Below are 22,384 nucleotides of genomic sequence, written 5' to 3'. Positions count from 1 at the left end.
GAGTTTCGTATTGTTTTATAGTTTTGCTGCAATTTGACCAAATAGAATTTCCTATTCCTGATTGGGTGACGGATTGGCATTGCGCAAGGGGTCATAAAGGTCTTGTTGACCATAAAAAGAACAAATGATGTGCTGCAGCAACTGATTAATAATAATAATAATAATAATAATAATTATTATATTAATAATAATAATAATAATAAATTATTATTGATAATAATAATGAATGATACGAAATGAACAAGTCAATTTCAATGTCACTCCGCTAAGTGGCAGCACCGCCCAAGCACAAAGCCGGAAATGGATTTCTCAAATCGCTTCCGCTTCTTTTTTTTATTGTAGTTCTAAAATTGTTGACCTGTCAGCGTTGTAGTACAATCTGTCACTGCTCTGCCGCGGGGGCCGCCGAATTGCGTGTCTCCCCTTGCCCTGTGCACGACACCGCCGCGGCTAGCACAGCGAGCACCAGGGCGTAGCTCCACGCCACCGGGGATTGTTTCGACTTGTCTCTGGCTGACTCGCTCCAAGTTAGCAAACAAGTTGCAATAGCTAGCATCGAGCTCGTAGTCGGCGGTGGTTAAGCGAGCTTCCTTTCTGTTAGCCGGATAACTAACTAGCTTTGCGGAAAGGAGGTGTCGCCGAGAAATTCAACAAGTAGCACACCGAACAAAAGTGAACAGTAAGTAAAGAACAACAGAATAAAACTCTTGTACGTGAAGTTGTTAGCAGGTTGAGAGTCTGTGTTGCTCGAAAAGAAAACCAGCTGACTTAAAGCTGCTCAGCTGTTGTCAGTTGCCTTTAGTCCCAAGTAGCTGATTTTCATCTTGAGGAATCTTAAAAATATTCTGCTGTTGTTGGACCAAAAAAAATAAATAACTGTCCTTTTCCGCCCATAAATTCACAAACAATTGTGAGTTTCAAGTGGGTAGAAACGAAAGTTTAAAAATGTTCTGAAATTGCAAAAATTCTAATAACATAACTGAAGTAGGCAAAAATATTCAAGAGTAAAAGCAAATGTTTGGAAATGTCTTATTTCGACAAACACAAAGCTAACCAGTCTACTTTCATGGGGGTGACAACATAATTGGGTGGTGCCCAAACTATGGGCTGGGGGGCCGTTTGTGGCCCACCATTCATTTTTCAGCAGCATATGCAGGGTAATTTCCTTGTCAATTATATCAACAATGAAAGGGTTGCTCACTAAGCATGCGGTTAAACAGGATTTGTCACTTCCATTCTTTTATAGCAGCATGTACAGTATGATGAAATGTGCAAAGTGAGTGTTGGCTCAGCTGCCACTATCACTTTTTCGTGCGCAGGCTTTTATGTAATGGACACAGCTGCAATGTTCAATCCAAAGGAATCCCACTTCCTGGGTGTTTAAAAATAACAAATTCCCACTTTGATGGCCTCAAGCGTTACGTGAATTTGGGCTCTGTCATTGGGGAAGGTGTAGCAGATGCTAACTGTGTTCTCTAAATGGAGCAGTGTAACTGTTAGGAAAGTCAAAATGTCAGCTGAAGTCAATAAGGGTCTGATACGGCCGCACGCTGCTGACATTGTGCTGCGGCAATTTGACATGTGACACAAGCCGCTCGCTTCTGGCGCTCGGTCGTCTCGTTGCAGCTGTCACGGTCGTTTGTCTTCACCTCTCACTCAGATGGAAAGTGCCAGCGTGCCCCTTCAGTCCAGGAAGAGGAAACGAGATGTCTCCAATGTGGACAACGAGGTGGGAGAAAAGATTGGCAAAATCCCCCGATGCACCGTGGTGAGTCGGCACTGCGATTGCGCAATTCAAAGAGCAAGAAAGAGCGAGGTTCGTTCGGAGCGTTGCTTGAGCTCCCGTGCTGATTGCGCGGCTCCCTTCAGGGCTTGAAGCACCCGGCGCCTTTCGCCGACGAGCTGGTGCCGGCCAACGCGCAGCCCTACGAGAGGGTCAGCATGGACGAGGCCAAACGGGGAACGCGGCGTGAGTCCAAGCGTCATCGATCCGACGTCGTTTCACCGAATGAATCATTGATGACGTTTTGTGTCTATGCAGCGGAAAGGCCGGTGAGGGTTTACGCCGATGGAATCTTTGACGTTTTCCACTCGGGACATGCCAGGGCTCTAATGCAGGCCAAGTGCCTCTTCCCAAACACGCACCTCATAGTTGGAGGCAAGTGTGTTTTCCATATCATGTTTGTCACGTGCTGCGCCAGCGTCTTTTTCACCATCGATTGTTTGTGTTTCAAGTGTGCAGCGACGACCTGACGCACAAGTTCAAGGGCTTCACGGTCATGAATGAAGACGAGCGCTACGATGCCATCCGACATTGCCGCTACGTGGACGAAGTGGTGCGCAACGCCCCCTGGACGTTATCGCCCGAGTTCCTCGCCAAACACCGCGTGAGTGGGCGAGAGAGAGAGGGCTTCCCATTTGATTTGTTTTTTGATTTTACGACTGAAACCCTGCTGTGTCACTTTTGTGGGTGGCACCAGATCGACTTTGTGGCCCACGACGACATCCCGTACTCCTCGGCCGGCAGTGACGACGTATACAAGCACATTAAGGAAGCAGGTAAACAAGAACATGCAAACAGCACACAGGAAGGTCACAAAAACCTGCCATTTAAACTTGGGGGGGGGTGTAGACTTTTTATACCCTCTGTTGTATTGGGATTGATAGGAGAACGTGAATTAAACTTCCGCCGTCTAGTGGAAGTGCATATAATTGCACAGACGGAGCAAGAACCGATTAGAAAAGGTTTTTGAGTTCAAAGATGCTTTTCTTCTGGCAGGCATGTTTGCGCCAACCCAACGGACAGAAGGCATCTCCACCTCCGACATCATCACGCGCATCGTCCGCGACTACGACGTGTACGCCAGGCGCAACCTGCAGAGGGGCTACACGGCCAAGGAACTCAACGTCAGCTTCATCAACGTAAGAAGCGCCCGCCGCCGTGTTCAAATCTCGTCAGGAGGGAGCGCGTAACCGTGTTGCCATTCTCCAGGAGAAGAAGTACCACCTGCAGGAGCGCGTGGACAAGGTGAAGAGGAAGGTACGAGACGTGGAGGAGAAGAGCAAAGAGTTTGTCCAGAAGGTGGAGGAGAAGAGCATCGACCTCATCCAGAAGTGGGAGGAGAAGTCCCGCGAGTTCATTGGCAACTTCCTGCAGATGTTTGGGCCTGAGGGAGCTCTGGTGAGCATGTCGTGTTCTACTTGATGACACATTTGTGCATCAGCACGAGTCTGAAGCCGCTGCCAACTCGATATTCTCGTTCGCTCACAGAAGCACATGCTGAAGGAGGGCAAAGGTCGCATGCTGCAGGCCATCAGCCCCCGCCAAAGCCCCAGCAGCAGCCCCACCCGCGAGGAGCGCTCGCCCTCGCCCACCTTCCGCCTGCCCTTCTTCAACAAGACCTCGCCGTCTCCTCACCACAGCGGGGCGCGGGGCTACCTCATCAGCGAGGATGACGACAACGAAGACGACGACAACTAGAGCCGCCGCAACAGGCAAATTTTCCGTTTGTTTGTTTTACATAGTTCCATTTCCCTCCAGGCCCACAGATTGAGCACTTGCCACCTGTTTATATACTTATATTTGATTATTTTTGTGCACTACTTCATCATGCATTGTTTGTAAGTTGGCCTCATGAGTAGGGCTGCAAAGAGGGTCCCCAACTGTATTTTTAGGAGCCAACTTTCACTTTAGTATTCTCACTAACGTCTCTGGAAAAAGCCCAATTTACGTATGAGAAACATCAACTTTACTGACTCACTCTTTGGGTTATTTACGTCCATTCACGGTTTCATTTTAATGGTGATAATCGACTGCTTGTTTGGGATCTCGTTGGCTGTCGGAATAATGGCATCGCCAATGTCGGGATGTATTTTTGAATATGTTCTGTCATCTCAACTACAGTAGCTGGTTGTGTCAGCCGCCGCTACGATGCTATTAAACATGTTTTTAATTGTATATTTTAATTGGTTCATTTTACTCTTTGGGCTCTTTGGGGCACTCCATGTAAGAGATGGAACGAGTCAAATGAGCTAAAAGTATTAAACGTGTTGGCCACATCATGTTTGACTCTTTTAATCTAAATCTCTTGTCGTGCCCAACTTCCAGTCTCGATATTAATCAGGATGCGCACCGGCATTTGAAAAAACATGTATAGTAAAGCTTTTCTTCAGAAAAAATAAAATAAAATTACATTAATTTTTAAAACAATTTGTCACCCCCACACACATGCTAATTACACATTTGTATTCAATCACCCCATGACATTTATTGAAAATATATATATATATATATATATATATATATATATATTGACTCAACCACTAAGTGAAATCTGCAAAAAAAACACCGGTTCTCAACCCAAGATTTGTATTTTCTCATTTTTATTGAAGATGTTTTAAAAAGCTGAATTGTATTTATATGTTCACATCAATTGCTGTCTGCCACATACTGAAGCCACGCTGTGCCTATTGGAATCCATCCATCTGGAAACTGGACCAACTTTTTTTTGTCAATAGTGTCCCTTGTCACATGTCGGGCAACATCATCAGCATTTGATGAACTTGTGCGTGACCTCATATATTCCCACTGATTCTTTGACTTTCTCATCGTAGTCTGTCCAATCCTGAAATGTGGACAACAAATAATGATGTCATCAGTCTTATTCCCCCAGCCCAGATAAACAATCTTCTTACTTTTTCTAGTAGGTTTACTTCAGGAAATGGTGTTCCAGATTCTGCTCCCTGTGCAGCAAAGCCAGCCTGAGGTGGGTTTGAAAGGGGAAAAAAAATGACATTATTATTTTTGGATAAATTCAGTTTTTGAATGTTTCTTCAAAATAAGTTGTACCTGGTAATTTCAGGCCAGGACAAAAGTCCAAAGCAATAATTTTCTCCCACTTTTTTGGCTGGTCAGTTAAATGGAGTTACTCACCTGCGGCTGGAAGTCAACGGGCTCCAAACCTCGACATTCAAACTGCACCATCGTCTTGAACTTTTCGCTGTCCTCAACCTGCGATGTAGCAGACAGACAGTAAGCCGGGCTATGCAACACGTAACGTTTGCAAATGACAGACTTGCGAACAGACGACGTCAAATGGAACAGTTCGGCCTTACGTTATACGGTGTAATGGTGTCGCCCAGGATATCTGCATGAGAACATCATTTGTGACCACACGGATGGCAATTGCGAATAGCAACTTCAGACATGAACACGGCTGGCTCTTACCGATGGAATTTTCCCTGGAACAAAGCTTACACTTCTGCACCATGCTGGCGCTTCCCCTTCCTCCTTTTAACGGTACACTCTCCTAAAACACACACTGCAAGTCAATATGCAAGCTTGGTCGGAAAACATCCATAAATATTCTTACCGCCAGGTTTATATACTGCCATTTGTCTGGAATCTCTCCACAGTTTCCACATTTGAGCTAAACAGAGAAAATCAAGTACCAATATTAGTCTCATGTGTATGGCAGAGATGAAGTACATGAATCCATCAAATATGTAACATTTGAACCCATTCACCATAATGCTAGCTGTTTGAAATGGGGAGTCAAGTAAAAACATTTCTTCACAATAACGTGGTAACAATAACTTTTGCAGCATACCTTGGGTGATCAAGTCTGAAGGCAAAATGAATTGTTTACTTGTCTAGCCATAGTTGTCAGAATTAGCACAGCCTACCTTCAGAAACCAGCGAAAGTCTTCGCCCTCTGGTCTCAAGTCGGTGACATTCTCAAGAGTTGCTTTGAATTGGAGCCCGAATTTCTGTCACGGGAATGACAAGAAAATATGTCAGTGTGCACATTAGTTTGCATGTTTATGACGAGACGTGCAGAAACAAAACATACCACCATCTTGGTTTGCTCTGCTGCGTTCAGGAAGCATCATCGAGGCTCGTTAATAGTAGTTCTCTGCATTTCATTACATTTAAAGTTTATTTTAATTACATGTAGAGCAGAATAGAATTATTATTATTTATGTACTTTTTTTTCATATTCGAACTTTATTAGGTACAGCACCTTTATTAGGTACCTAATGCCAGCGTATTTGTTATTATAAATAATTCATAAATATGGTCCAAAACATCTATTCATAACTATGTAAAATCATTGCTATTGTTGTACCGTGTTTAAAACTAGGTCTACCATAACCATAACCCTAGATATTCCATTTTTAATTGCAAATATTTTTATTTGTCTCATTGCTATCCGCCACGTCACAACAATCGTTCTCGCTCCAAACTCTCGCGAGGATTGTCTTCCCGGAACTTCCACGTCAGTGTCTATTGACCGTTCACTCAAATCGCGACATTTGGATCGCGCAACACCATTATCTCATCTTGTGTCGAAGAAACGGTGATTGAAAATGGTCAGTAAGGTTTAAAGTAGAGCTTGTCATTATTTCTACGCAGATTTTACTTTTACTGTGCTGTTTGTCTGGTTTTCGCGAAAACAAGGTATTCTCGGTAGCAGCTTAGCAGCTAGCTCTGGTGTGCAGAAGATCGTCAGATGTCAAACTTTGGCTGTTTAATTGTCAAATGTTGTCGAATAACTTGAAATAAAGACTAATACCTGTTGATCTAAACAACCTAATTAGCTGTAGCACATTTTTTTTAAATGTTTGCGTGTCACGAATGTCAGTGTCATGATTGAACGCCAATCTGAAATTCTTTGTAACGTGGTCACTTTCCAAGTTTTGCTCAGAACCGACATTTGTGTCTTCGATTTTTCAGCCGCTGAGGCTTGACATCAAACGGAGGTTGACAGCCAGGTCTGACCGTGTGAAAAGTGTGGACCTTCATCCAACCGAGCCATGGATGCTGGCCAGTCTCTACAACGGCAGCGTCTGTGTGTGGAACCACGAAACACAAGTAAAACATGCATGAGCAGTATTTTTGGAGGATATTACACAAACGCAGCTGAATAAACTGAAAATATAACATTTGATTCATCCATTTTTTTTAATCAGACACTAGTGAAGACATTTGAAGTGTGTGACCTCCCCGTAAGAGCATCCAAGTTTGTAGCCAGGAAGAACTGGGTCATCACTGGAGCAGTAAGTCTTGCAATGGCGCGTTGATTTCCACCTGATTTTCTCAAACTTTGTTACAGAAAATGTTTTTTCTCTTCCTTGGTAGGATGACATGCAGATCCGCGTGTTCAACTACAACACCTTGGAGCGCGTTCACATGTTTGAAGCCCACTCGGACTACATTCGTTGCATCGCTGTCCACCCAACACAGCCCTACATCCTCACCAGCAGCGGTAGGCTTGTCCCTGGAATCAACGCCCAAATGTGTTTCTCCAGCAGTGCGCTTGTTAAACGCTTTCCCTATCTTGATGTAGATGATATGTTGATCAAGCTGTGGGACTGGGACAAGAAGTGGTCCTGCAGCCAGGTGTTTGAGGGTCACACGCACTACGTCATGCAGATCGTCATCAACCCAAAGGACAATAATCAATTTGCCAGCGCCTCCCTCGACAGGACTATCAAGGTAAGAACTTGCCTGGACTACCATGCCTGCCATATAGTAGCTATGTATCTCAAAAGCTTGTAGAAATGTTCCATATTGTTCCACGACAAAATATTCAGGAGCTACCGAGTGTTTTAAAGCTCATTTAGTCGTATCCTTGTGTCGTTTCAGGTCTGGCAACTGGGCTCGTCATCTCCCAACTTCACTTTGGAAGGCCACGAGAAAGGGGTCAATTGCATCGACTATTATAGTGGAGGAGACAAGCCCTACCTGATATCAGGCGCTGATGACCGCCAGGTCAAAATCTGGGACTACCAGGTACATCGCCTTTATTTATCTCAGTAACTTTGGAACTCGGAATTGTAACTGACAGATACTAATTCAGCTGTTTGAATGACTCATTTGTAGTCTTTACTCTGTTCCCACCCTTTGCATAATTTGTTCGTGGTTACCTCCGCTCTAGAACAAGACCTGTGTTCAAACCTTGGAGGGCCATGCCCAGAACGTCTCCTGTGTCAGCTTCCACCCGGAGCTGCCGATTATAATCACCGGGTCAGAGGATGGTGAGCTGGAATATATACCCTCTCCCTGTTTTGTTCTCTTCCAGGTTGATTGAGCTTTGCCTCGCATAACTTTGATCTCCTCTCGCTGAAGGTACGGTTCGCATTTGGCACTCGAGCACGTACCGCCTGGAGAGCACGCTCAACTACGGAATGGAGCGGGTGTGGTGCGTATGCGGTCTCAGGGGCTCCAACAATGTAGCCCTGGGCTATGATGAAGGCAGCATCATCATCAAAGTGAGTACAAGAGCATCGTTGTAATCATACATTTTCAAATTCTTGATAGTTGTGCAGGCATTTCTTCTGTGTTCAATCTCAACTACTTCTACGTCTCCGCAGGTTGGGCGCGAGGAGCCGGCCATGTCAATGGACACCAGCGGGAAAATTATCTGGGCCAAGCACAGTGAAATACAGCAGGCCAATTTGAAGGCCATGGGTGACGCCGAGATCAAGGACGGGGAGCGGCTCCCGCTGGCTGTGAAAGACATGGGCAGCTGTGAGATTTACCCTCAAACCATCCAACACAACCCCAATGGGAGGTACGGTGTCCTTTCAAACTCCCCTCCCTCTGAGAGGCCTGCTCTCACTTTGAGCTCTTCCTCGCAGGTTCGTTGTGGTGTGTGGAGATGGCGAGTACATCATCTACACCGCCATGGCTCTGAGGAACAAGAGCTTTGGCTCAGCGCAGGAGTTTGCTTGGGCACATGACTCTTCTGAGTAAGTGCTCGATTATAAGTCTGTCTGGGATGCGCCGCTTCTCTATAGATTTAAGTCATTGTCAATGTGCCTTTTTAACAGATATGCCATTCGAGAAAGCAACAGTGTCGTCAAAATATTCAAGAACTTCAAAGAGAAGAAGTCCTTCAAGCCCGACTTTGGAGCTGAGGGTAACGGCAATGCTGAGCTGAGGTTCAAAAATGTAGTCAATGACAGTAGAAAAGAAAAACAATGGCTTTTTTGGGGGGGGTGGACCCTGCAGGTATCTACGGTGGTTTCTTGCTCGGGGTGAGGTCAGTGAACGGTCTGGCTTTTTACGATTGGGAGAACACCGAGCTGGTCCGCCGCATTGAGATCCAACCTAAACACGTAAGTGCGCTTCTCCTAGAGCACGTCATGTGCAGTCTGTCTTGGTCCGAGTCTCAACCTGGTATTCATTTGTTTTTTTTCCCCCCCGTGTGCAGATCTTCTGGTCTGACTCCGGCGAGTTGGTCTGCATCGCAACAGAAGAGTCTTTCTTCATCCTTCGTTACATGGCCGATAAAGTCGCTGCCTCGCAAGAGAACAACGAAGGCGTGACAGAGGATGGAATTGAGGATGCTTTTGAGGTGTGTGTGCTTCTGGCTTTTGAAACACGCGTCTAGTAAAAGCCATTAAAAAAGGGTTCCAAGTCTGAGTCCAACACACTCATACATTGCATTTGTAAGTTCCTGGATCTTCTCTCGGCTCAGGTCCAAGGAGAGATCCAGGAGATTGTGAAGACGGGACTCTGGGTTGGTGACTGCTTCATTTACACCAGCTCCGTCAACAGACTCAATTACTTTGTAGGAGGGGAGATCGTCACCATTGCTCACCTGGACAGGTCAGACATCCCTTTTCATTTTCAAGACAAACGACAGTCATTTAAGATGCCCCCCCCCCCTTGTCTACGCAGAACCATGTATTTACTGGGTTACATACCCAAAGATGACCGCCTGTACCTGGGAGACAAGGAGCTCAACATTGTCAGCTACTCCCTCCTGGTCTCCGTTCTGGAGTATCAAACTGCTGTCATGAGGAGGGACTTTGGGATGGCCGACAAGGTGCTTCCCACAATTCCTAAAGAACAACGGACCAGGGTGGCACACTTCCTGGAAAAACAGGTTAGGACTCATCGCCTCCTGTCGTTAGGAGTTATTACAACAATTGATGGCTTTTTTTTTTTTCTTGGCTTCCCAGGGTTTCAAGCAGCAGGCGTTAGCTGTGTCCACAGACTCTGAACATAGGTTTGAGCTGGCCTTGCAGCTGGGAGAGTTGAAGATTGCCTACCAGCTGGCTGTCGAGGCAGAGGTAACTTTTGAGAAGAGTTGTGCCTATGTGTTCAACTTGTGTCTCTGATGGAAGGAGTAAAAAATAAATAAATAATGACGCTGTCTAATTGTGTTGTTCCACCATTTGTGTTCCAATACCTGTTGTGGGTATTTGACATACATTTCTAATTCTCTTTTTCTTTTTTTTGAACGTCTTTATTTCACTTCTTGTAGTCTGAGCAGAAGTGGAAGCAGTTGGCAGAGCTGGCTATTAGCAAGTGCCAATTTGGCCTGGCCCAGGAGTGTCTGCATCACGCACAGGATTACGGCGGCCTACTCCTCCTCGCCACCGCCTCGGGCAACGCCCCAATGGTGGGCAAGTTGGCCGAAGGTGCCGAAAAGGACGGCAAGAACAATGTGGCCTTCATGACCTACTTCCTGCAGGGGAAGTAAGTGTTGTGACTCAATGTGTGACTGACCACCGGCCAAAATGTCATTCTGCCGTCATTTCCTCACAGACTGGATCAATGTTTGGAGCTTTTGATCAGAACCAACCGCCTACCTGAAGCTGCATTCCTGGCACGCACATACCTGCCCAGCCAGGTGTCCCGTGTGGTCAAACTGTGGAGGGAAAATTTGGCCAAGGTCAACCAGAAGGTGAGCACGGTGGATTACTGTTCAGTTGAAACGCTCTTGTTGCAAATGTGAACCCTGCTTTCATCTGAATGTTCAACATGCTTTTAGGCTGCTGAATCCTTAGCAGATCCTACGGAGTATGAAAACCTGTTTCCTGGTCTGAAAGAAGCATTTGCAGCTGAGGATTACCTCAAAGAAAACTGTTCAGGCGCCACCAGGCCAGCCAAAGATTATCCCCTGGTCACTGTGAGTTAAGGAGAATATAATACAATCAAAGTGTAGCTCCAAGTATTGAATGTTAAACAACTCAGAGTCACGTGACCGATTCTTTTGTTCCCTTTCAGCTAAACGAAGACAGGAATATTATAGAGGAGGCTCAAGGATACCAGCCCAAAGGGATCTTTCAGCTTTCTGCTACTGAGGTTTGTCGACTTTATCCAACCACTCTGTTTTTATTTGCACTTTTGTTGAACTTGGTTCATTTTTGTATTTTTATTACTCTGCAGACAGAAGAATGTGAAGACTCTCCTTTAGTGTCGGTCCCTGTAATAGCAGCCGAGTCTGCAGTCATGCCTTTAGAGCCCGAAACTGTCACTCCACAGACTCGGGAGGAAATCCCAGAGTTGTCCCAGTCGGAAAAAGATAAGGTGGAATTTCTCATTCTCATGCTCTGATTTATTTTAACGGTGCATTTGGTTCTTTCAATAAGGAGCTGTTAAAAAAACAATGTCTATGTGCACAGGATCTGGAAGAGCTGGAAATTGACCTGGACAATTTGGAGGTAGATGACATCGACACCAGTGATGTTAACCTGGATGATGATTTTCTAGATGACTAGAGATCTTCCACCAATTTTGCTGTCGACCACCTCGAAGCTTATTTAAAAAAACAGAGACCAAACCCCCCTGCTCCCTTTTTGTACTTAAAAATGTTGTATTGTCCACCTACAGATTAAAATAGATGACCATGAGATCAGTAATATCTTATCCGCTGAGGAATAGTAGACAGTTCTACCGGTATTTCAGACTCCATTTTGTACACCATTTATTGACTGTTGGAGATCATTTCTCTTTATTGCATTAGCCTATATGTTATGTTTATTTTTTTGCCTTGTCAATGATGAAAAGTCCAATAAACTGCGGTTGCTGTATATATTTACCTTTGAATTAATTCTGTGTAGTTATGAATGCATTTATGGGTGGGAAACGGTAGAAGAAAATACGGAAGTCGTAAAAAATGTTGGCATGGAAATAGGGATGCTGCTTGCGAGAATACCGTCAATGGATTGCTGCAGTTCTCCTCCTTTCCACTAGGTGGCATCCCTTTCAGACAGCCTTGGATGATTTGGTGCAGTTTCGTGTGCAACCAAACTGCCGAGAGTGCCGAGCTTCGTAGCGAGGCAGAGTAGACGAGCGAGATTTTCTTTTTTTAGTCGTCTTCCATTCTAATTTTCTGTCTTTTATAACCCTGTCGCCTGTTAAACGTGCCGAAAATAACCCTGCGTAAAATGTACGAACGCTTGGCCGTGGAATAAGGACCCTTTTTTATTGCGCTGGCGTAGAAAAGAAAAGCCATCCGAATCGGACGGCCAGGGAGAGCCGGGGAGGGACCACGGCACACCCGCCGCTATCGCCACGGGGAGTCGGGGCCCGAGAGGGAGCCTGCCTGCCGGGACCCTTGGCTTAATGCGACCTGCCTGCTTGTTCGCCTCAGTTGCACTCCGACATGGGGGAGACCAAAATTATCTACCACCTCGACGACCAGGAGACACCCTATCTGGTGAAACTGTCTGTGCCGGCGGACAAAGTCACTTTGGCAGACTTCAAAAATGTCCTGAAAAAACCCAATTACAAGTTCTTCTTCAAATCTATGGACGATGACTTCGGGTAACTGTTTGTGTTACGACGTTGTTTTTAAACTGTCATTCTTGCTGGATTTCATAACGTTAGTGCTGCGAGACTTGCCAGCGGAGCAGCCAGCTGGCTTGTCATCACTTCACCTGGCTGCCGACCACTTGCGTTAGCTTTCCTTTGTTAGCTGCTAGCGGCTAGCTAGCGCGTATGTTTAGCGTCCATAGCGTTTGTTTACATTGCTCATGAGGCTAGCCTGCGCCGCTCGTAGCTTATCGTAACGCCGTCCAAATTAGGCTTAGGATAGTTTCGGGGTACCCCGGCGAAAGTTTCCATTAACATTAAAAGGCCTTTTGTTACGGTGTGGGTTGACATATACTGGCTAATAACCAGTTTCGAGCGTCACATATGCCAGTAGTGGGTGAATATGTATGGATAGCTAGTGCTAGCATGCTAACGTCAGAGGTAGTGTCTCCAGCGGGCCCATATGGAAAGCCCACTGAACGTTTATTTGATATACGTACCACTAATGCGATCTAGGAATGACTGTGGTCCACTACTGTGTGGACCTCCCCTCGCCGTTTTTTCCCCCAGTACATGCTGACTTCCACTACTATATGACTTTATTTTGCACTACTAGAATGCCATTATGTTACTTTGGGAAAATGTCACACTCCTACCTTTCACGACTGTTTGACATGTCTGCACACTTGGAAATTAGTGATTGTTTTCCACGACTACTATGTAACGTTTCTGCATATAAGGAGAGGGACACAACTGTCAGCACTTATGGTCAGCTAATTTTAACAGGCTAATGTCAGAGGGGTAACTTATAGTTTAAGTTAGTTTGTCCACCCGGCATCTGCTGTTGTTGTCCATTAGTCGGAGGAATGCAGAGTTGGACTTAGGAATGCACCGTCCATCACGCTGGCGGATTTATGGACGTGTCCCTTTTGTGTTTAATGTGGAAAAAGTGTACATGTTTGCGGTCCCCCAGACAGTCCCTTCCAAATAGTAAAGCGAGACCTGTTCTGTTGAAATTTTTGCGCTACGTTTGTAGAGTTGGTTTTGGTCAAATTCAAATAAGGGAGGGGCAGCAACTTGGGCACATTTGCAAAGGACCGCTATTCATTTTGGGAAAGGTAAAGGGATACTCTGTAAATACACCTGCAAATCAAAACAGTACCACGATAACAAATAGCAAGCCAAGCCGTCTTAGTAGCAATCTGATCAGATCCAGTTGTCTGAGGCAGAAGATTATTCCAGTCCATTACTGTATTCATCTATTGTGGATGAGAGTTTAATCCACCGCAGATGTTTGGACATGAAGCAGCTCAATGAAAGTCTAGGATTAAAATGTTGGCATTCCCACAGTGAAGTAAAACGGCACCAGTATTGTCAACTGACGGACAGCATTATTTATCTGTAGCTGCTCTTGTATACACAATGCAGTGATTCTCAGAAGAACCACTTGGTATGCAAGTTCCCTCCAGAATCAGCAACTCAATACAGTTCAGTTGTATTTCAATTTTAGTTCCAATAGACTTCAATTGAATCTTTATCTACCGTCTTTAAACATTTATTTAGGAGTAGTTTTTAACACTGCGGATGTAATGAGCGCACTATTCAATTAGCATCTGTCATGGTTGCCCATTGCCTCATAACCAGCTTCAGATTCGATTGCTCTCGTGCTTTTTTCCCCTCAGTGCCGGTTTACTGATATCCTCCTTTGTTGTGTTTGCAGGGTGGTAAAAGAGGAGATATCTGACGACAACGCAAAACTGCCCTGCTTTAATGGACGGGTGGTGTCGTGGGTGAGTTCAAACACAACAATCTATCGTAGTCATCGCTTTTGCGCTGAGCTCTTACCGCATTTTGGGGCTTCAGTGGCAATTGTGTCAATGTGTTATAATTGAGCCTTTTAAACTTCTATCATGAGGATGTAAATCATGGGCATGAATTGGTTTCATCATGGAAAAGCCTGGAGAGACAACAAGTAGACCCCAGACCTCCACCAAGGCCAAATATTGATGCCAGATGATGGTGGTGTAATTGTGAACGATGCAGAAAACAGCAGAGGTTTTTGATTCTACTCTTGATGAAATAAAATAAAAAGAATCTGTACAGAGATATAATAGCACATCCTGCTTCTTGCTTTGGACTTGTTGAAGGTAGTAAAAAGTGTTTCCGTCATTTTGGTTGCTCACTAACATTCCAGCCTCTGCTTGCTCAGGAATATGCGTGTGTTTGTGTTTGTCCCATCCTGCTCATCTGTTCCTCAGCGAGTTTCTATCTTAACCGTTCAAACTTTTGAACTCTGTGTCCGCCCACTTCTTGTTGCCAGGATTCATTGTCCAAGTCCAAGTGCATTTTCTTTCATACAAATGAAGTGTTTATGTGACCGCAGCCTACTTTTTTGGGCCACATTTGGCACACCTCGGAGCGAGGTTTGCCAAACAAAGGAGTCCACGCCCGCGTTGGATTCTCTGGAGCTCGTATGAGAAAACAACTAAATGAATTGCGTGGTCCTTCTCCAGGGCCCTGCACATCTTCCTGCTAATATCATTATCGCATAATGAATCCGGCAGCAGTGCACAAGCAAGATGGCTGCCAGTTGTGTTTCCATGGGATTTGTTAGTTAGTTGGCGCCTAGCATTTCTTCCCCCGATGGTCAATGCAGGCAGCACATTGCGCTCGCACGTTCGTCCGTGAGTCGCCGCTGCAAAGTCCCGAGGCATGACAAAAGAGGCATCTGTTCACCAGGACGTAGCCTCACTTCCTCCCGTCTTGACTTTGAAATTGGATTACCGACAAGTGAAATCACAGGACAAAATACGTTGTTTAAAAAAAAAAAAAAAAAGAAGAAAAAAACTGAGAAATAGTTAGTGGCCAGGGAGATTCCACTTGTCCATGCTAGCATTCTACTCATCTCATTCATGTTGATCCTCAGGTTAGGATTGCAAAGCTTATCTGTGTTTTCCGTGGACCTTGCACGCACGCACATTAGGATGTTGGTCTTGATTTGATATTCCACAGACCGCAAAATGTTATTTCTGTTCTAATGTATCAGCTCGTTTGTCTCCTCCGTCCAGTGTGTTGTTGCAATGACTCGATTGATGGCCCTCTTGGGTCCAAGGGGGCTCGGCCCGCAATCGCCGCAGCGCAGCAGCTGGCCAACACCCTCCGGCCCGGCCTGCTTCGTTTCACTGGCAGCGGATTTTGCCCATCCAATTATTTTTAATGGCCCATCTTTGTGCACATCAACTGACCTCGCAAATGAATTAAATCAACGTCCCTTTTTAACGGACAAACTGGAAGAATGAGTTAATGCTGTATTTTTTTTGCTTTTTGGCCTTTTCACGTTTTCCCTCTAATTTTAAATGACTAAAGCAGCTCATTTATCACACTGACATCAAGCGGCTTCTTGTGGAAAAATCCAAATTCCACGAAATTTAACTAGCTGTCGTTGTCGTCAACATATAAAGTCTTGCTTTTTTCCCCCCTCGTAGCTGGTTTCGGGAGACGGCCCCCACGCAGATGCCGGTTCGGTGGCAGACTTGGAGGCAGCGCCCCCTTTGGAGAGGACGGGAGGCATCGGAGACTCTCGACCACCTTCTTACCAGTTAGTACACGAAAGAGGATATTGCACCTTTGTCGTTTTGCGGAATGGAAAGATGCCGTGTGTGACGTCTGTCTCCTTTTCATTCAACTGTGTCTCCACCTGCAGTGGGAAAGCAGCAAGCGGTCGGGACAGTTTGGACAACGACACGGAGACGGGCTCTGTGGCGTCGCAACGGAGAGAGAAGGACAAGCCGAGACGCGAGCACGGTGACCACGGTCAGGAAGTAGTATTTGTTACCGACAGAGAAAAGTTTTTCCTTTGTACAATTTTGGATTGTCCCAACGAGCCAGGACTTTCTCCCGCTCGACTCCTCTCCTGACACTTTGTTTCTTCCGCAGGCGGTCGGCAGAATGGGTTCTCGTCACGGCCGGCGGGGCGTGGCGGGCCCGAGTACGACAGCTGCTCCTCTTTCATGAGCAGCGAGCTGGAGTCCACTTCCTGCTTTGATTCCGAGGATGACGACGCTACCAGCAGGTGACGTTGCCTTTCAGGGGTTGAACAGCTCAATTTAGCGGTGACAAAACGTTTGGTTTGAACAGTCAATGATTTGAAAAGAATTCGCATTATATTCCACTTGACCTCAAATTCAGGTTTCCGCGACGTATATTTCAATTGATTTTCTACGATGGGTTACCATGATTATTTATGAAGTGGCTATTGTGGACAAAGCATTTCAACACGGAGATATATTTCTCTTCTCTTTCCCAGGTTCAGCAGCTCCACAGAACAGAGTTCCTCTCGTTTAATGAGACGACACCGCCGCCGCCGCCGGAAACCCAAAGCCTCCAATCTGGACAGAGTGAGTCCACATAATCAACCACATACAGTAGTTTCTCACTGAGTTGCTGCAATGTGATACATTTAGCCGCTCTCACCCCCCCCCCCCCTCCTTTATTTTTTTTATATTGTTCTCGTGTCCAGTCGTCATCGTTCAGCAGCATAACCGACTCCACCATGTCTCTCAACATTATTACAGTTACTCTCAACATGGGTAAGTTACCAGACAAAATAAATAAGACCATTCATTGACAGTGTTTTTAAATACATTGATACAATTTTTTTCCTATAATGCTCATTTCACTCATCGGTGGTCCTAGTAATAAACGTGCTGTCGTATTTACAGAGAAGTACAACTTCCTGGGCATCAGTATTGTGGGCCAGAGCAACGAGAGAGGAGATGGCGGAATCTACATCGGCTCCATCATGAAGGGCGGAGCTGTGGCTGCCGACGGACGCATCGAGCCTGGGGACATGCTCTTGCAGGTGTGCGGCTGCGTTGGTTGTAAAATCCGGGAGCACGCCGGGCAATGTTTGTCGGGTTTGGGTTCGGCGCCTGCAAATGAGGCGCGGTCAAGCGAGAGCAGTCGGCTTCTAAACAAAAAGAGGTGATGAAGCTAGTGCGTCGTAAGCCATATTCCATAAAGCCAGAATCATCTCAGGCTACAGATGAATTTTGTGATGAGTACTGGCAATGAGTTGTCATTCCAGGCAACCGTGCTTCTTCCCACAGTCACTTGAAATGTAGCCAGTCCCACCGACGCAAGCCTCCGAGTTAGCTTGTAACTCTGGGAAATAATTTAGCGGTGAGCCTGTTTGTGTTGTCATAATTGGTTTGGAAAATATTTTCATTGGGAGATGCTGCGCTTTGTGTTTTTTGTCATCCATTACAGTTGGATTTTTTTTTTTTGGTCAAACTATCCGGCAACCGTGTCTAAATATTATGATCGTTCGCCCACAAATAGTGAAACTCCAATTTTCCACGAATACAGAAGTATTGAGCAACAACTCTGCTTGTCTTGTGTTTTTTTGTTCCATTCAGGTGAACGACATCAACTTTGAGAACATGAGCAATGACGATGCAGTTCGAGTGCTTCGGGACATCGTGCACAAGCCTGGGTAAGGCAAACGCAAATCATTCTTATGCCTTTGCTGCATTGTGAATGTGCGACTAAATGTGTTTTTATTACCAGTCCAATAACTTTAACCGTGGCTAAATGCTGGGACCCAAACCCGCGGAGCTGCTTTGCTCTGCCGAGAAGTGAGTGTTTTCTTTTGCTTTCTTTGCCTCTCCGGAAGGCAATGTTTTCCAATATTTGACACCACACCAAACAAAAAATGGCACACAAACTTTATGTACATGGGGCTGATGGTTGTTAATAAATGATGAGTTCATTAACCTCTACTGTTTGTCCGAATACATCAAGCTCTGTTATTTGAAGCAAATCAATCATTTTAAAAGCATTTGCAACCTCACGTTTGATCCCACAGGTGAGCCCATCCGACCTATTGACCCTGCGGCGTGGGTGTCGCATACTGCAGCCATGACCGGGGTGTATCCTGCCTACGGTATGAGCCCCTCCATGAGCACCGTCACTTCCACCAGCTCCTCCATCAGCAGCTCCATTCCAGAAACGGAACGTAAGTATATTCTCATTTCATATTCTCACATTCCATCTTGCGGGATGACCGAGCTGCAATCGATGCCGAGCGAGCGGCAATTTGGTCATCTTATTATTGTATTATGGTCGTCATTTATAATTCAAAATAACACACCCAATACGAGGAGAAGCAGTACAGCTGGTTAATGAAACTCTGAATAGTTCTGATGCACATTGATGCAAAAAAAAAAAAAGTGTTGACATTTGAATCTCCTCCAACATCAAACGCCTCGTCTCTTCCACACCCTGAGCGATAAAGCCACATACCCTCAGAAGCATTCGCCAATCTTGGAGAGCCCATCCCTAAATTCATTCCAGCCACTCGTCTGTGCTCCACATTTGTCTGCGTTCAGATTTTGACTATACTTCACAGCTAGCTTCCATCTGCTTTGTCAAAAGTCAGCCACAACTCAGCACTTTCATCTCCCCTGCAATCTTGCGGAGGACGATTTCGCTTTGAATGATATTTGTCCTGTGACACTCGAACAGATTTGTTGTTATTGGCCTTTTTTTGGTCGTGCTGTTTTGGATGGGCTTTCAAGGGTGGAAATATGCTTTATTATTTTTAGGCTTGAACTTGCATCCGTGCCATTTGAATCACTTAAAGCACAAAAGGTTAAAGATCTCGGGCCAAGAATGGTCTCTTAGTGCACTCCACTCAAACATTGTTGCATTTCTCACTCCGAAGAGAATGATGAATTTAGGGAAATGAAGGAATCACCCATTTAAGTGGGAGCCTACAAAGAACAGAAACACAACGCACTGGCTTAACCACCACCATTTTGTCACAAAGGAAACTCCGAGGAACGCTATGTCTGTGTTTTTGAAAGGACGTTCAGTTCAAGCCGTTATTGAACAACTTTGGACTTAAATCCAAGTGTCCAGACACAGGAAGGGCCACGGTAGAGCACATATTATTTATGATGATTTCGACCGTAAATAAGCTTTTTTTTTCCACCCTCCTAGGATTTGATGACTTCCACCTCTCCGTACACATGGACATGGCAACAGTCGCTAAGGCCATGGCCTGTCCGGAGTCGGGCCTGGAAGTACGAGACAGGATGTGGCTGAAGATCACCATCGCTAACGCCTTCATCGGTATTGTCCGGCGGGCTCGGTCGGGTGAAGCCGGTCTTGGCGTTGTGCTTGAAATAATTTGCTCGTGTGCTTCTAGGCTCCGATGTGGTGGACTGGCTCTTCCATCACGTGGAAGGCTTCACAGATCGCAGAGAAGCACGTAAATACGCCAGCAACCTGCTTAAGGCCGGCTACATCCGACACACTGTCAATAAGATCACCTTCTCGGAGCAGTGCTACTATGTGTTTGGAGACCTCTGCGGCAGTAAGTGGGGGGGGGGGGGGGTAAATACGAATATACGTACTAGAGTAAGTCAATGGCCTGTTGTCGCCCTACAGATATGAGCCACCTGTCTCTCCATGACCACGACGGTTCCAGTGGGGGCGCCTCAGACCAGGACACCCTCCCCCCTCTGCCTCACCCCGGGGGCGCTCCCTGGCCAATGCCCTACCAGTTCCCTATCCCTCACCCCTATGACCTTCCGCAAACCTTCCCCGGCGGGCCAGCCGCTGGCAGTGCCGGCGGAAGCCAGCACAGCGGTGAGTGCAGAAACGTTCAAAGTGGTTGAAATCACACTTGCCGTTTAATGCAAGACATTGCTTTGAATGGGCTCGAAGTGATTTGATATTTTAGTTGTAGTCCACTTACAGAGCGGTAAAGGCAATTATAAACACTTTGAGGAGGATGTGTTATGCATCAAGTAAAAACTTGCATAGCACCCCTGTGATTGATGCCTGCTCTTTGAATCCAGAATTTGAACTGGTAAACCATTTTTATACTCCCATGTGCTCAAAGAACACAGCCTGCCTCTTGTCAAATATTTCCTCCAGCCGGCATCTCTGCAGACTTGGATTTAAAGTAATCACCGTGTAGGAGTGGAAAGTCAGACATTGTGGTTTGCACACATTAACGCGCGCGTCTTACACATCCCAGAACCTCTGTTTAATGGCGGAGTCCAGTGCTTCGCAAAGGTTTTTACATTGTTGCGTTTGGCAGATTCCACGCCTCTTTACAAAATGTAGCCAGACTTCCTGAGACTCTATAACGCTATCCATTGTTACATGTAAAGCTTCCAGTACTTGCCAGAAATTCCTGCAGTTCCACCATTTCCAGCTGTGGGCCGGCCTCCTTAAGGAGTTCAAAACCTGCCATTTGAACTGGCCGTATATCTGCGTTTGTGCATTCGACGTCGCGCTATTGTTTTTGTGTTCAAGTCATTCAAGAGTCGTTCACTCAAATGACTAGCCTTTGTGCAGCCATAAAAGGAAACCTTGTAATCTGTCAAAACTAGGTCAGATCTGCGGGGATTTACTCTTTAGTGGCACACCGACGGGAGCGAGCAAGCAGCTCTTGTTTGTGACTCCGATTGAGTCAATGATTTACGTGTGGCAAATAGTCACCGTCTGCACGCCCTCCTCTGTCCACAGAAAGCAGCGGCTCAAACTGCAGCAAAAACGAGGGGCGCAAATCTGGCGGCAGCGGAAGCGAACCGGAGATTAGGAGCCACCGAGCTCCCAGCGAGCGCTCGGCGGCTCCCCCTAGCGAGCGAAGCGTCCGCAGCTCGCTGAGCCACCGCAGCGCCAACTCCCACTACGGCCAAGGTCTCGTCTACGGCCCCCCCGGCCTGCCCCTGCAGGCGCCTCATCTGCTCGCATCCGCCCCCGGAGCCCCCCCGGGTAGGGAGCTGGCCTCGGCCCCTCCCGAGCTCACCGCGTCGCGCCAGTCCCTGCGAATGTCGGTGGGCAACGCCGGCGAGTTCTTTGTAGACGTGATGTGACCCGGGTCGGAGGGCGAGCAAATTAAATTGTAGCAGATTAGGGGGGGCAAGTTGTTGTCGGCCGGCAGAGGCGAATCTTGCAGCAGCTGCATTCCGAGGCCTCCGATTCCTAAAAGCATGGATGCAACCAGTCCTGTTGTGTGTGCTGTGAGAAAAAAAAATGTTCCGCCTCTTTTGTGCGTCTCTTCTTAGTCATTGTGGCCATACTTTCTTCAGTGAAGAAACACTCCTCCTTCCGCAGTTTGCTCAAATTGGCACCAAAGGGCCCGTCAGTCAGTTTCCGCCTCTCAGTGGGGAAGAGTTTTAGTGCAAGGACAAAAACCAAGAGAGAGGGAAATGGTGGAAAACAGACAGATGGGGAGGATGACTCAGCGGTTTTCCTACGTGGATGTTTTTCATTTCGTTTTTCTCTCCGCTGCCTGTCTTCTCTATCTTAACATTCTTTGACCCCATCCCCCTTGTTCCCCCACCAGGGTCAGAACTGAGGGGGGGAAAGGGGGGGGGGGCTTTGGCTTCCTTCACTAATAAAACACGACGTCGGCTTGAACACTAACTTGTTCATACTTAAATGTTTGCTTGACTTATGAGAGACAAAAAATAATTTGAGAATCTCAGTCGTTCTTACTGTCAGAATGTTTGATCATGTTTGTTAGTTGATCACAATTGATTTTATTTTACAGTGCAAAACATGAGCCTCAAGTTCAAGTCATTTATACACCACATTAATTATATTTCCATCTGTTAACCCAAGCATTTTTAGTTTGTCTTGTTGCGATGGATAGTGATAAGAAAAATCTTACCATGTCTCTCCCACTACTCGTTTATCAAGGAAATGTCTTTTTATTTATAAATATAGTTTTATGACTTCATGACTCTGTGTTGTTTGTCTGCATGTGGTTGCACAGACCAGATTTATAACAAAAAGCAGGAATGCAGCACT

At 46.0% G+C, this 22,384-nt stretch overlaps 4 protein-coding genes across 5 annotated transcripts; 3 read left to right on the top strand and 1 right to left on the bottom strand.

Moving 5' to 3' along the window:
- Positions 1–347: 347 nt before the first annotated feature.
- Positions 348–4,062, top strand: pcyt1aa (phosphate cytidylyltransferase 1A, choline a). 2 transcript variants are annotated; one of them, XM_061295691.1, is made up of 9 exons: positions 348–679; positions 1,661–1,768; positions 1,870–1,969; positions 2,042–2,158; positions 2,236–2,387; positions 2,481–2,559; positions 2,780–2,922; positions 2,993–3,181; positions 3,272–4,062. In XM_061295691.1, the coding sequence occupies exons 2-9, from the start codon at positions 1,661–1,663 to the stop codon at positions 3,479–3,481; spliced, it is 1,098 nt and encodes a 365-aa protein (XP_061151675.1). In that variant the 5' UTR covers positions 348–679; the 3' UTR covers positions 3,482–4,062. The 2 variants fall into 2 exon arrangements, with proteins under 2 accessions (XP_061151675.1, XP_061151676.1); XM_061295692.1 differs by having other exon boundaries at positions 1,627–1,768.
- Positions 4,063–4,366: 304 nt separating this feature from the next.
- Positions 4,367–5,912, bottom strand: czib (CXXC motif containing zinc binding protein). Its single transcript, XM_061295385.1, has 8 exons — positions 5,853–5,912; positions 5,686–5,769; positions 5,373–5,429; positions 5,228–5,309; positions 5,116–5,147; positions 4,934–5,011; positions 4,696–4,761; positions 4,367–4,625 (listed from the first exon to the last, which is right to left on the bottom strand). The coding sequence occupies exons 1-8, from the start codon at positions 5,856–5,858 to the stop codon at positions 4,548–4,550; spliced, it is 483 nt and encodes a 160-aa protein (XP_061151369.1). The 5' UTR covers positions 5,859–5,912; the 3' UTR covers positions 4,367–4,547.
- A 305-nt stretch (positions 5,913–6,217) lies between these two features.
- On the top strand, positions 6,218–11,837 carry copb2 (COPI coat complex subunit beta 2). Its single transcript, XM_061295773.1, has 22 exons — positions 6,218–6,372; positions 6,737–6,874; positions 6,973–7,059; positions 7,142–7,268; positions 7,350–7,498; positions 7,649–7,795; positions 7,941–8,040; positions 8,132–8,274; positions 8,377–8,576; positions 8,644–8,754; positions 8,836–8,924; positions 9,017–9,123; positions 9,219–9,362; positions 9,486–9,616; positions 9,689–9,896; positions 9,973–10,083; positions 10,278–10,492; positions 10,562–10,700; positions 10,788–10,925; positions 11,024–11,101; positions 11,186–11,326; positions 11,422–11,837. The coding sequence occupies exons 1-22, from the start codon at positions 6,370–6,372 to the stop codon at positions 11,515–11,517; spliced, it is 2,802 nt and encodes a 933-aa protein (XP_061151757.1). The 5' UTR covers positions 6,218–6,369; the 3' UTR covers positions 11,518–11,837.
- A 197-nt stretch (positions 11,838–12,034) lies between these two features.
- On the top strand, positions 12,035–22,313 carry LOC133165493 (segment polarity protein dishevelled homolog DVL-3-like). The gene is made up of 15 exons (XM_061295193.1): positions 12,035–12,565; positions 14,274–14,343; positions 16,039–16,151; positions 16,257–16,366; positions 16,490–16,625; positions 16,860–16,950; positions 17,073–17,142; positions 17,275–17,414; positions 17,971–18,047; positions 18,122–18,189; positions 18,420–18,569; positions 19,556–19,687; positions 19,764–19,931; positions 20,006–20,206; positions 21,095–22,313. Exons 1-15 carry the CDS (start codon positions 12,405–12,407, stop codon positions 21,442–21,444), a joined length of 2,037 nt encoding a protein of 678 aa, XP_061151177.1. The 5' UTR covers positions 12,035–12,404; the 3' UTR covers positions 21,445–22,313.
- The last annotated feature ends 71 nt before the right edge of the window (positions 22,314–22,384 follow it).

This window comes from Syngnathus typhle, linkage group LG13 (genome assembly GCF_033458585.1).
Source record: "Syngnathus typhle isolate RoL2023-S1 ecotype Sweden linkage group LG13, RoL_Styp_1.0, whole genome shotgun sequence".
Taxonomy (NCBI): domain Eukaryota; kingdom Metazoa; phylum Chordata; class Actinopteri; order Syngnathiformes; family Syngnathidae; genus Syngnathus; species Syngnathus typhle.
The sequence above is the reverse complement of the archived record's forward strand: the minus strand, read 5'-3'. Positions and strand labels throughout refer to the sequence as shown.